The sequence below is a fragment of the Eleginops maclovinus genome, chromosome 19, assembly GCF_036324505.1.
Source record: "Eleginops maclovinus isolate JMC-PN-2008 ecotype Puerto Natales chromosome 19, JC_Emac_rtc_rv5, whole genome shotgun sequence".
NCBI classification, from domain to species: domain Eukaryota; kingdom Metazoa; phylum Chordata; class Actinopteri; order Perciformes; family Eleginopidae; genus Eleginops; species Eleginops maclovinus.
This window is the reverse complement of record NC_086367.1, coordinates 25,028,337-25,043,043: the sequence shown is the minus strand read 5'-3', so window position 1 is coordinate 25,043,043 and position 14,707 is coordinate 25,028,337. Positions and strand designations below refer to the sequence as shown.

Sequence of the window (14,707 nt, the reverse complement as noted above, 5' to 3'; positions counted from 1 at the left end):
ACTGGCGTGTCAGAGAGCGCCACCCCCCCTCCTGCAGCAGAAATCAAGTGTTTGTTGAAGCTTCTGCATAATGCATGAAGCTGTGGCTGAATGGGGGGGGGGGGCGAAACAATCACGCATGTTAATACTGAGGGGGGGGGGCTGCAGAGATGTGTTGCTCTAATCTCCTTGTATGACCTCTCTCTAAGGCCTGCGTTGCAGCATCGCTGGGCATGAAGAGTCAGATAGTGTCTCACCCTCTGTCTGAAACCAGAGGCTGCTCTCATTGGTTAGCTGGCCGGCTCTGTTGGGATTGGTTAACCGCTTAGAGATGTCCCGCCCCTTAGCCTGTCACGTACAATGGAATGCCAATAGGAGCGCGAGTGTTCCCTAGTGATGTCACTGTGTTCCTGAGGCAGAGCCGTTACTCTGTAAAGACGGAGGTGACTGAAAGGCCTTTCAAAGAGATCCATACACAGAAGGCTCTCCCGATCTTCAGGGATTCAGATGTTATGCTCTTTATGACTCTGCAGAAGTTGTAAACCGAGCAGTATCCATCATATCCAGATTACTGAGCAGCCTCTCAGATCAGTTTCCTCTCAAACCCCCCCTGAAGTCTGAAGACCCTCATGTCTCCTCTCTCTTCTAGATGAGCAGGAGGCAGTGCAGAAGAGAACCTTCACCAAATGGATCAACTCTCACTTAGCCAAGGTAAGAGCGAGCACACACACGCACACACACACACACACACACACACACGCTCCTCCTGCTGATGCTGGTCATCCCAGCTCAGTTTCTGAGAGGGGAAGCCCTGCTGAAAGGAGACGTAGGACGCGGTGTTGCCACGGGCCAGGAAACCCCGTCAGTATCTGTGAACATGAGCTGCTCCGCCTCACAGAGACAGAGTCTCAACGGGCGATCCAGAGACAGGGAACGGGAGTCTGACATGACTCAGCCTTAAGTCCTGACCCCATGACATGACGCAGTATCATGAGACATAAAACCATGCAATGAGTCAGCATACTATGTAACAGGACCCTTTAAAGTCCAGTTGGTCTTTTTTTGACCAGATTTTTGGGGAAAAAATGATAATAAAAAAGAAAATGGAACATTTTTGAAAGTTTGAAAAAAAATCAAAAGCTAAAGAAATTTGGAAACAAAAAGTGTGAATTTTCAAAGGAAGATGATCAGGGCCGCACGAAGGAGGAGTTGAGATCTCATAAAGCAGACTCGTTCAGACTGAAGGTATTCGGAACACAATCAGTTTCATAAAGACAGTTTGCTTCACCAGCGTTGTTTATATGAGCTTCATACACTACTGTGTTATGGACATATGGGAGGTGGTGTGTGTGTGTGTGTGTGTGTGTGTGTGTGTGTGTGTGTGTGTGTGTGTGTGTGTGTGTGTGTGTGTGTGTGTGTGTGTGTGTGTGTGTGTGTGTGTGTGCGTGTGTGTGTGTGTGTGTGTGTGTGTGTGTGTGTGTGTGTGTGTGTGTGTGTGTGTGTGTGTGTGTGTGTGTGTGTGTGTGTGTGTGTGCGTGCGTGCGTGTGTGTGTGGCCTGGCAGTGATGCAGTGTGCAGATGGAGAGCAGGAGGGTGAGGATATTTCCCTGCAGGCGTTGTCTGCCTCGGAGCTGCATGTGTTTATATATATATATCTCACACACACTGATAACACACACTGATAACACACACTGATAACACACACTGATAACACACACTGATAACACACTGTATTCCAGCATCAGGATGCACCATATCACATCTCAAACTCTCACTTATTTTCCATCTCATTTGGACTAATTGCTGATGCTGATTAGGGGCGGGACTTAAGGCCAAGAGGTAAACAAACCTTAGAGAAAATACACATTTATGTTCGATACGTAATAAAAGAGGGATGTGTGGAAGGTGCAGACTGATTGAGAATAAGTGCTGAGTCATCTTTAATGTCTGATGACTCAGCAAAGCCTTGTGTCCTGAACTTATCAGAGAGACTTTCAGGGTGTGTTACTGAGCCTGAGAATCTCACCTGTGTGTTATAGACTCAGAGACCACCTGCTGCTCCATCCTAACTAACACATCAGACCTAAAGGTTTCTCATCACAGCTCCGTCTGAACAGCAACAAAGACTGCGATTTGGGAGAAATCATACATTTAAAATAAGACCCTTTACCGTCCTGTGATCTGAATTGACTGTGTTCAGTTTTTAAATGATATGAAAACAGTTCTGTCTGACCGGATCAAAGCTAACATGCTGAGTGTGGTCTGTTTCTGTGAGAGTGTGTGTTATCAGTGTGTCCTTCCTGCAGCCTGTGTGTGTGTGTGTGTGTGTGTGTGTGTGGGGGGGGGGGGTTCCTCTGATATGTTTTTCCCCTCTGAAGAGGTTTCCTGTCGCTCAGTTTATTCAGTTTCCAGGGAGGGAGCTTTCGAAACCACAGGAGATATTGTTCTGTGATTGAGACCTGCAAAATATATATATACATTAAATATATATATATATAATATATATATTTAATGTATATATATATATATTATATATATATATACATTAAAATATTATTTATATATATATTATAAATATATATATATATATATATTTATATATATATATATACATTAATATATATATATATATATAAATATATATATATAAATATATATATATATATAATATATTTTTATATATATATATACATTATTATATATATATATATATTTTAATGTATATATATATATATATATAAATATATATACATTAAAATATATATATGATTTAGATATAATTTTAATGTATATATATATTGATAATATATATATATATATATTATATTAATATATATATATATATATATATATTAATATATATATATCTATAATATTTTTAATGTATAGATATATATATTTATATATAATATATTATATATACATATTAATATATCTATATTATAAATATATAGATAAAAAATTATGTATATATATATCTATTTATATATAATTTATTTAAAATATAATATAGATATAATATATATATATAAATATATATATATTAATATATATATATTATATATATATATATATTTATATATATATATACATTATATATATCTATATAATAATATATATATATAGATATATATAATGTATATATATATATTTATATATAAATATATTTAAATATATATATATATTATATATATATATAAATATATATATATTAAATATATATATATATATTAATATATATATATATATAATTAATATATATAATATATATTATATATATTTAATGTATATATATATATATAAATATATAAAACCACTGAATAGCTAATAGTTCTACTCAAACTCAAGTCATCATGCGCAGTGCTTCAGTGGCTGAACCAGAGGGTGGTCTCTCAGGTTAACAGCCCCCCCCCCTGCCCCAGATCTGCTTCCTGTCTGGAACACATGGAGCTGTGAATTGACCTGAGAGGAGCCAGAGAAACAGGCTAAAGCTCAGTCTGCTGGATGAACATCTGTCCACACCGACGCTCCTTATAGTCTCTGTGGTGATTGGGGGGGGGGGGGGGGGGGTTAACTGAGCCTGAGCAGCAGAAACAGACCCACGATCAGAGCCAGAGCCTGTCTGAGCTTTTAGCGCTGTGTCCTCAGCTGCTGATGGAGCTGCATACTAACAGCCCCCCGCTGGAAAGAGGCACGAACAGGGATTCAAGAGCTTCAAGTTCGAGATGCATGAAAGAACAGATCTGGAAGTTTTGTGAAAAACCCCTGAAAAAAGAAAAGTGTAAAAAAGATTTGTATTACTTGAATTGGTTTCGTTAAACAAACACATTGGAGCTTTTCTCAACAGCGCATCTAGGGCTGCACGATTATGGCCAAAATGATAATCACGATTATTTGAATCAATATTGAGATCAGGATTAATTTAATCAATATTGAGATATAATATAATTAATCAGGCCCGTAGCCAGGGGGGATCGAAGGGTTCGTTCGATCCCCCTCCCGCACTCGACCCCCCCCCCCCCCCTCCCCCCATACACAGACACGCCCCTCAAGATATGTGGGCTATTCAATGAATGAATTGTTCATCTCCGGTGATTATCCATGATTCTATTCGAATGTACAATATCAAAATCCAGACTAATAAAAAAGAAATATAGAGTATCAGAGAAGTGACGAGTAAGAAATATGGTTAATATTTCTGTTTTCACATTTTGTTCAGGACTGAATTTTACACCAATCCAGTCAACGCGCTGGCTGGTAATGCCCCCCATTTCTGTTGGTAGCTAGCCTAATCGGCCTAATACATAGGAACAAGAAGAAGAATCAGAAGATTAGCGAAAAATGGGTAAAAAAGAAGCAAGGAACGATAACGAAAGTATGTCGGCCGGCAACATTATCCCCAAACATTGGTGACTTATTCCTGAAAAGGACCAAAAGCGGGTTTGCTGCTGAGTGCAGTAGGCTTCTATTTCTTTACTACCTTACTGCTAGACTAGCTCCTGCATCTGGAAATCACTCAATGGACCTAGGCTATTGTCAGTGGTTGCCTAGCTCCATTAGGCTATATGCTAGCCCCATCCTTCGCGAACAACAGTAAAGAACACTGTCAATTTGTAGGATAAACATAGCGAAACGTACACGTAACTATTGTCGGGAATGTTATAAGTGTATTGATTGGGTTGTTAACGTGACTTCGGTTGCTGCTATGTCTCCCCCCCTCCTTTCTCGAGTTTTGCTTGTGCTCTGGCAGTTGCCACATTATCTGACCTAGTTCCCCCCAGTCAGTTAGCTATAAGACGGTAGTCTGTCTCTGAGTCTACTGTCTTGACGCAGAGTGGTTACCATTTTGGCTCGCGGCTCTCTATGTGACGCCTTGATGTCCTTCTTGACAGAACTTATTATGCGCAGTTTCGACCATCGGTCTCTATGGGTGCCTCTCACCTTTTCCTGAAGGTGAAACGGATTTTATGTGGGGATTCCCCCCACCTCTAATAGCCAAAGTATTTATGCCCATTAGTTGTTTTTTAACGAAAGTTAGTGACTATTACATTACTCAGTTTAACTCCACTTTTGCAATGCTGATGATCTATGCTAAGGTGTATTTTACTGTCACATGCTGTTGCTCCAGTAGGCTGTATTTTACTGTCACCATGACTTTGCTCCTAAGGCCATAGTAAATAAAATACAGTATAGAGGTGTAAAAAATTAAGGGCGGGTTAAACATGGATAGGGTGTATGTGAGTCATATCAGTGTTGTTTCCCTGCACCTGTTGTTTGTGTTTCAGTGCGATGTCTTGTTGTCAGACGTTTGTTGTGTGTTGCTTTTTTGTTAAAACACGTTTTTATGCCAAATGCAATATATCTGCTTGATGAAATTACCAAACCCTCACATTTCTATGTGCACAATAGAAAATAAAATAATTCAGAGAATAATATTGATTATTATGTTCTGGGTGGAAATACTCTAAAATTGACGCTAAAATGTCTTTCTTTTGCTGTATTTTATTTAGTGAAGTCAGCATTGTGGTGGGTAGTGAGCCTACAGCTGCTAGTAGTTGAGCAATTGAAACAGCCGTGCCAGGTAACAGTGCAGTGGAAGAAGAGCTAGAGAGATGCCGCTGCTCCTGAAGTGGCTGAGGATGTGAGGAGCTGCGACAGGCGCAGAATGTGAGGTAGCCCAGCCGAAGCTCTGTACTTGACAGTGTCCTTGGCTTCTTTCATTGATGCAACCACATCTATTGAGGAAATTGCAACAGGCTGTGTGTCAGATGTCTGATGGCCAAATGTCAATTTGGTGTGATAAACCACGTCAGTATACCCCTTCGAAACATTTCATTTTCCCACTCATTTAGTCGGTGTGGGGTGCAACAGGGCATTCAGGTTGATTGGTTTGAGGAGCATGGATGGTGGCTGGGTTTACAGGCTTGAAAATCGTTGGCGCTTTCTGCATTGCTGTGACTCTCTTCTCAATTGCAACAGAAGTGGATAACCGTCTGCTTCTCCTGTTAAATGCGCCCTTCAGTAAATGGCATACGAAAACAGAAGATATTTGGGAAGCCACCAAATCGAAAGCAATCCTTTTGTGGCATTTGAAAGAACCAAAAAACTGTTTCGACTGTCACATGAAAACCCCAATACCCGGATTATTCAGTCCGTGTTATGGACAGTGCAAAGGAGACCAACATCAAAGAGAACAGGCACATTCTCAAGTGCGTTGCAGAGGCTGTTCTCTACTGTGGCCCGTCAATGCATTGCACTGAGAGGATCAGTAGAGCAGCAGCATTGTAGTGGCAATCCTGGAATTTTCTTGGCCCTATTGCAAAAATGCTTTTCAAATCACGTTGAAAAGACTGATAGCCGGCATTTTGGATGAAACAAGCCTATAAAATGCCACATATCTATCACCTCAAAGGCCCAAAATGAATATGATTATGTAATATGGGAAGCAACATGATTCAGGACAAGATCGTGGGTGGATGAGGTCAGGCAGGCTGTCCTCAGAAGTACACAGTCCTAGCGAAGAGGTCACATCCCATAATGAAGAGCTGATGCCAATGTGTGTTCGCTTCGTGGGACAAAGACTTAAATATCAGAGAGGAGTTGCTTGAGATTTGTACTTTGCCACGGATCACAGGTCGCCACATTGCAAGCGCGATCAAAGATGTGCTGAGTCATCTAAGCATAGAGATTGCTGACTGTCGAGGCCAGGGGTACGATGGCGCCAGCAATATGAGCAGCGAAAATGTTGGCGTTCAAGCTTTGATAAAAAAGGATGCGCCTAAGGCAGTTTATATGCACTGCAATGGGCATTGCTTGAACCTTGTCATTGCACGCTCTTGTGCTCTTCCAGTTGTGCGCAACATGATTGATAAGATGAAGTACATCGTCATGTTCTTCACCTGCAGCCCGAAGAGGGAACACCTTCTCAAGGAGGTTGTAGATAAGGAGGCACATTCTACCGGAAAGCGGAAGCCCCTGATTGACCTCAGCCGCACAAGATGGGCAGCACGGCATGATGCCTACAGTCACTTCTACAGTGCCTTTGTCTTCATTATAAGGCTCTGGAAGTCATGGCACAGGGTCTCCATACAGAGGAGTACAGTGAAGATGTCACCAGTGGATGGGAGGGCAAGTACAAAGCAGAGGCCTATGGTCTCTCTTGAGTGGGCTACAAAACTTTGGATTCATCCTCACATTCCTCACCGTATACCAAGTTTTATCCCACCCTGGCGGGCATCACGGTGAAACTGCAAAGCACCTCACTCGACATCATCGAGGGCATTTAGCATGGTTGATGAGGTGAAGTCTGTCTACAAGGAGCTCCGCGAGACCATCGACGACGACTTCAATCAAATCTACGAACAAGCAGTTAGGATGCTGCTCAGGTCAACGTGGAACCAACCCAGCCGAGAGCAGCTGGAAGGCAGAAACACAGGGAAATGTACCCGCTGAAGGAGTACGGTGATGGAGTACTATCTCCGGTACTTGACGATACCTTCTTAGGGACCATGTCATTTCAGGTTGGAGTCCGATTAGTAACCTCTCTGTGACCGATCAACTGGCTCATGGGGCCATTTCCTCTGTCCAGTGAAACTCAGATGTAAACGGTGGACATCTCTGAAGCAGTCGCTCTGTACCAAGATGACTTGCCATCACCAGAGGTCATTGACCAGGAGCTGAAACGGTGGAGTTGAAGTGGCAGGTCAAAGCATTACACCAAAGACCAAGCTCATGTGCCTCAGCTATCAAGAGTGTGATGAGATGATGTATCCGAACATCTTCAAACTCCTGAAAATTGCATGCACCTTGCCAGTGACCTCCTGCGAATGTGAGAGGTCTGCCAGTGTCTCCGGAGACTCAACACATTCATGCGGAGCAGCATGGGAGAGGACCGCATGTCATCCTTGGCTCTCATCCATACCCACTACGACATGGCTCTGGATCTGGATGAAGCTGTCGATCTATACTCAAAAATGCACCCAAGACGATTGGAGCTGATGAGCGTTCTGATGCAATAGAAGCCATAGAAGAAGAAGAGGGAGACATGGGGGGTGGGTCATTTCACGTGAAATCAGACACTTTGGGGCCCAACCGACACAGATTTTAATCAAACTTTGTGTGCCTTCTTAGTGGTAAGGTAGAACCCCAGAACTGCATTTGCATGAATCTGGCACTAATATAAGGGAGAAATGGACTAAGAATGTTTTAAGTAAGAGGGTAGGGCACTACACATTCAACCTTGATTATGTCAATTTAAATTACAAAGAGATGGTTTTGATGCTGTTTGAAAGCTCTTTTCTGGAACACTTCAATTTAATATCATTATTAATTCATGTTTAAGTTTTAATGACCATACCGATAGTGTACTTCATGAAGTAATTCTTATCTATTTATGTCAACAGTGGAGAGATAGACAATAAAGGACAGCAACAACAGACAGACAGAACAACAACAGAGACAGACAATGGAGGGCAGCAACAGACAGGCAATGGAAGAAAGCAACAGACAACTGAGGTGAGCAACAGAGACAGACAATCACAGATGTAGGAAGTTTGAGTAACACTTACATTTATATCAAATTCTTCATTCTTGTTAAAGTTTTAATGACTATAGAGATAGCTCAATTGAAGCAATTCATGTCCATTTATGTTAACAGTGGGGAGCAACAGACAAAAAATGAAGGACAGCAACAACAGACTCACAACAAACTTGACGATGAATAAAATATGTCTAAATTAAAAGATTTGAAGTGTGCTGGTGTATTTAGGGGGCATTGGAGTAGGGAGCCAAATGAAGTCCACTTTCGGGGGGAAAGATCCCCCCCCACCACAATGCTGGCTACGGGCCTGTTAATTATAATATTAATTATCTCGATTATTTGTTACATTTTAACCAACACAGAGGCTCATTATTACTGCTTTCACATCCAGGTGCTACATTCCTGCTAATGTACACATTTGTGTACATAGGTCTATCTCGTCCACACTTAGGGTGGCCGGACAGTCCGACAGGGCATTGAAAAGCCGGACTGTCCGGCCTAAAGCCGGACGTCTGGCCACCCTACCTGGTCACCCTATCCACACTACTGCGTTTTTGTTTTAATCTGGAGTTTTAAAACGAAAACGTGACGATTCACGCATACTGGGCATGCGCGTGCCGGTTGCAGTTGCAGCATTATAAAATGCACAGCTGCAACCACAGACAACACGGTACACAGCGCTTTCACTTCCTTATGTTTACCACTGGTAGTCAAGGCTGATCCGACCCGAGACCCAGCCGATCTGACCCGATACCCAGCTGATCCGACCCGGTACCCAGCTGATCTGACCCGATACCCAGCTGATCCGACCCGATACCCAGCTGATCCGACCCAACCGATACCCAGCTGATCCGACCCGATACCCAGCTGATCCGACCCGGTACCCAGCTGATCTGACCCGATACCCAGCTGATCCGACCCGACCGATACCCAGCTGATCCGACCCGATACCCAGCTGATCTGACCCGATACCCAGCTGATCTGATCCGATACCCAGCTGATCCGACCCGATACCCAGCCGATACCCAGCTGATCTGACCCGATACCCAGCTGATCTGACCCGATACCCAGCTGATCCGACCCGATACCCAGCTGATCCGACCCGACCGATACCCAGCTGATCCGACCCGATACCCAGCTGATCTGACCCGATACCCAGCTGATCCGACCGACCCAGCCGATACCCAGCTGATCTGACCCGATACCCAGCTGATCTGACCCGATACCCAGCTGATTTGAATTTTTCCGGGTAAGGAAGGGTCACATGGTAGGAGCGTGACGAATCAGAGAAGGATACTCGTGATCGATAAGACCCAATCAGAAAGCGCTCATGGGTTCCTACGTTAGCGTTTCCAAAAGTCTGCGTTCCTGCCTGTCCGCACTAATCAGCTGCCCCGGGGCCAGCAGCGTTTCCAAAGGCCTCCGCTTTAAAAGGAAAACCCAGTGTTGTGTGTTGTGTGTTGTGTATTGTGTGTTGTGTATTGTGTGTTGTATTGTGTGTTGTGTATTGTGTGTTGTGTGTTGTATTGTGTATTGTGTATTGTGTATTGTTTGTTGTATTGTGTGTTGTATTGTGTATTGTGTGTTGTGTATTGTGTGTTGTGTTGTGTGTTGTATTGTGTATTGTGTGTTGTGTGTTGTGTATTGTGTATTGTGTGTTGTGTATTGTGTGTTGTGTTGTGTATTGTACTGTATACGAGGCTTGTTTTCTCCATCACTCACTAGATTGGCTTTGGAAAGAAACGTTGATACTGAGCGTTCTGTGAACCGAAGGACACATTTCAAATATCGCTCATCACGCGATTTTGATCGTGATTATAATTTGATTAATTGTGCAGCCCTAAGCTCATCCACAAAGTCCATCCTTACTGGAGAAAGAAAACATGAAGACATAATACCGATACAAATATTAAAACCAAATAGGGAAAACATTTAATACAAACAAATAGGGAGGAAAACAAAAGTGGAAAAGCCAAAAAATGTGTGCAAAATGTCAGCCCCATTCATCAACGGGGGGGGGGGGGGGGCTATACAGCTCTGTTGTTGCAACTGATGGGGAATGTTTCTGCCTGTGTGTGTGTGTGTGTGTGTGTGTGTGTGTGTGTGTGTGTGTGTGTGTGTGTGTGTGTGTGTGTGTGTGTGTGTGTGTGTGTGTGTGTGTGTGTGTGTGTGTGTGTGTGTGTGATGTAACGTTTGGTCTTGTTGTGCTGAGTTTTTCCAGCTCTCCATCTCTGCAACCCCCCCTCACGAGTAACCTCTGACTTCCCCCCCCCCCCTGTGTTGCAGTACAAGCCCCCCCTGGAGGTGAACGACTTGTTCGAGGACATCAAAGATGGGGTGAAGCTGCTGGCTCTGCTGGAGGTTCTGTCCGGACAACGACTGGTGAGGACTGGGATCAAACTCTCAGTGCACCCAGAGGGGTCACAGTGTCCTGCAGCTCTGTGGGAGCAGCCGGTCCGGCCGACTGGGAGAAAAGTCTATGGTTACTGCGGTGCTTACTGTTGAGAGGGAAGAGCTTTGTTACTATAGATTAACTCAAGAGGAACCGTGTGCTCTCATGGTTTCATAGAGGCTGAAGCCCAGACATGTCTCCAATAACTCAAGTCTTGCTACCCCCAAAAACAAAGATCTTCTATTTAAAAACCTTCTTCAGCTGTATCCCGAATAACTGAAGCATCCAGAGCCGTAAAGCCCAGCGCATGTTCAGCCGGTCTGCATAAAACCAATCCAGTTCAAGCTTTCACACCTACTGAGAAACAGCCAAATATAAATCCAGGCTGAGCACTGCAGAGTCTCTGCACCCAGCGACACACCGACACACCGAAACACAAACACACACACACACACACACACACACACACACACACACACACACACACACACACACACACACACACACACACACTTCTAGTGGGGGTAGGTGATGATGAAGAGGGACTATTTCTGTACGAGCTCCTGCTCGCTGTGCCTTTAAACCGCTCCTGAGTTGCTCCTCATAACGCTGGTTAGGAGCTGTTACTGGTCCTCACAGAGATAGCAAAACAAACACAGCCAGAACCACAGATCTCACTGAGGCTGGATCGATCCTGTGTTACTGATCAGGATCAAACCTATTCACTCTTAAAGCAGCTTTGGAATCACCAGTTAATTAATGCCGAATCTCCCGGGACTCTTTAGCCAGATCACTGAGCAGCCAGGGGCCCACTCCACCAAATAAAGAGACTGAATCACCGTGTTTCAAGAGATCCTCTGTATTCTAACTTTATATTCCCTGTGTGTGTGTGTGTGTGTGTGTGTGTGTGTGTGTGTGTGTGTGTGTGTGTGTGTGTGTGTGTGTGTGTGTGTGTGTGTGTGTGTGTGTGTGTGTGTGTGTGTGTGTGTGTGTGTGTGTGTGTGTGTGTGTGTGTGCGCGCAGCCCCGTGAGCAGGGCCGTCAGCTGAAGAGGATCCACTGGGTCTCCAACATCGGCACAGCGCTGAAGTTCCTGGAAGGCAGGAAGGTGAGAAACACAGTGACAGTAGAGAGACACTCGCCCTGAAGTGTGGCGCTGCAGGGGAGAGGGTAGGAAATCTACCTGAAAGATATAGCTGTGATATCTAGGGAGGCCGAATGCGCTACAGCGGCCCAAATCTCTTCCATTCCAGCTGTTCTATGAGGTTTAAATGTGGAGGGTACAGGGGGGAAGCAGCAGGTATACAGATACTGATCAGGACTCCTGTGAGAGCTGGAGCCTCACCTCCCTGTGATGTGTGTCCTGTCTGCTGCAGTCTGTGTACCGAGGATCTCCGGTCAGTGTGCTCATCCTGAACCTCTGCTGTGTGCACGCTCTGACCTCACACTGACGCAGTGCACGCTCTGACCTCACACTGACGCAGTGCACGCTCTGACCTCACACTGACGCAGTGCACGCTCTGACCTCACACTGATGCAGTGCAGGCTCTGACCTCACACTGACGCAGTGCACGCTCTGACCTCACACTGACGCAGTGCACGCTCTGACCTCACACTGACGCAGTGCACGCTCTGACCTCACACTGACGCAGTGCACGCTCTGACCTCACACTGACGCAGTGCACGCTCTGACCTCACACTGACGCAGTGCACGCTGATGCAGTGTGAGCTCTGGTTGCTGAGCTGCAGTGCTTTCTGCTCTCACTGGCTGTCTCTGCTTTACTTTGCCTGCATCAAAGACCGCACTTTGATGAGTTTGAGCAACAAAAAAAACAAGCTTGTCGTTTGTGTGGGACAGTGTGACTCTTGTGGGGTTGGTTCTTCATAAATATAATGATATGCATGTGTTATATTTCCCAGTTTAATCCTCTTTGTTGTGTTTCAGATCAAACTGGTGAACATCCACGCCACTGACATCGCAGACGGACGCCCGTCGATAGTTCTGGGGTTGATATGGACCGTCATCCTCTACTTCCAGGTAAACCGTTATTAAAACTCTGTATCCAGAGGTTTTAGTCACTGGATTCTTTTTATTTCAATAAAATAGCTAAGTTATTCTAATTGAACTTAAAAAATCAAATAGTAAAATACTCATCTTGGAAAAAGTCTGCTGAAGTTCTTGACTTTATAATTCCGTTTTCTTTATTAATTCTTAGAAAAACGTGAAAATACAGCTAAACAGTTTCTAAAAGAAATGTCTCCTGTTGCTGACTACACCTCCTCTCCTCTCCTCCTCAGATTGAGGAGCTGACCAGTAACCTGACCTCCCTGCAGTCCCTGTCCACCAGCAACTCGTCAGTGGAGAGCAGTGAGGCCGGCAGCTCCCCCCCCATGAAGAGGAAGGTGGTCAACCGCTTCCAGGGCAACGCCAAGAAGGCCCTGCTGCGATGGGTGCAGACCACCGCGGCCCAGTAAGACACATCGACTCACTCTGGGGTTCTAGATACCAGGGGGGTCACTGGTTTCAGAAGTCAGATTTATTTCCCAGAATTCTCCTTTTTCTTCAGACTTCAGATTTTTCTTAATATGTTTTATAAATTAATCTATTTTCTGAATTCAGACTTTTTTTTGCGACTTTTCACTTTTTCTCTGAATTTTGACGTTTTCAGAATATTTCCCACGATGAAACGGTTCTGTTTTCGGTAAGCTCAGGTGTGTGGAACCTGCAGAACATAACTCCCCCCTGTGTGTTTCAGGTACCACGGTATCGAGGTGAGGGACTTCGGGCCCAGCTGGAGGGACGGAGTGGCCTTCCAGTCCGTGGTCCACGCCATCAGGCCGGACTTGGTGGACATGGAGGAGGTGAGGAGGAGGAGCAACAGGGAGAACCTGGAGGAGGCCTTCTCTCTGGCAGAAAACGAGCTGGGCATCCCCCGCCTGCTGGACCCCGAAGGTAGACTCTGTCACAGACTTTATGTAGCTCTATAACTTCTGTCAGACTCGGGGAGTTCTTCCTCTAACTCTGTTCGTGTCTGCAGACATAACATGTTTCGTGTTAGAGTCAGTTTGTGGGGGGGTTCAGGGTGAGCCTCAGAGGGGCTTCAGAGGGGCTTCAGAGGAACTTCTGAGCGGCTTCAGAGGACCACCTGTGCTGGCTCGGACTACCTGCAGATGTGAGGTGTGAGACAGTGATGTGCTGTCTGTTTCTCCTCTCCTCAGATGTGGACGTGGATAAGCCGGATGAGAAGTCCATCATGACGTACGTGGCTCAGTTCCTCAAACATTACCCCAACCCCCACCACTCCGAGGCCGACGGGCAGCAGGATGAGGTACTCCTTTCATCATATAATACTTTGTTATATTCTGACTTCTTAACAGAATAAAGTGATTCATGAAAGTTGACAATCTGATGAGAATTTCAGCGTTCTCTCCGTCATAAATTGTGTATTTGTGGTGATTTAAAAAGAACATGCATTTGAAGTCTGCCAGTGTGTTGACGCTCAGAGGGTTAATACGCTTGCTCTCCATAAGATAAGATTGACTTTATCTTATGGAGAGCAAACGTAAATAAATAAAACAAATACACAATGTATTACAGCACTGCATCCTCTGTGCACAGATCAGAGCAACAGTTTCTGCGTCTGAATAAAAACACGCTTTCTGCTCAGCTTCTTTATTTGACTCTGCTGATGTTTCATACTGACATGAATCACAATCATCATGAACTCAGCAGTGACATCATGACCTCAGCAGTGACATCATCACATCATGACCTCAGCAGTGACATCATCACATCAT

At 44.4% G+C, this 14,707-nt stretch overlaps 1 protein-coding gene across 1 annotated transcript in view; it reads left to right on the top strand.

Moving 5' to 3' along the window:
* The window catches only part of syne1b (spectrin repeat containing, nuclear envelope 1b), a 90,601-nt gene that overhangs the window by 9,303 nt on the left and 66,591 nt on the right, over positions 1-14,707 (top strand). Inside the window, 7 exon segments of the mRNA XM_063909560.1 lie at positions 629-690; positions 10,805-10,900; positions 11,934-12,017; positions 12,855-12,947; positions 13,208-13,380; positions 13,666-13,862; positions 14,129-14,238. Of these exon segments, the coding sequence (XP_063765630.1) occupies positions 629-690; positions 10,805-10,900; positions 11,934-12,017; positions 12,855-12,947; positions 13,208-13,380; positions 13,666-13,862; positions 14,129-14,238 (815 nt within the window).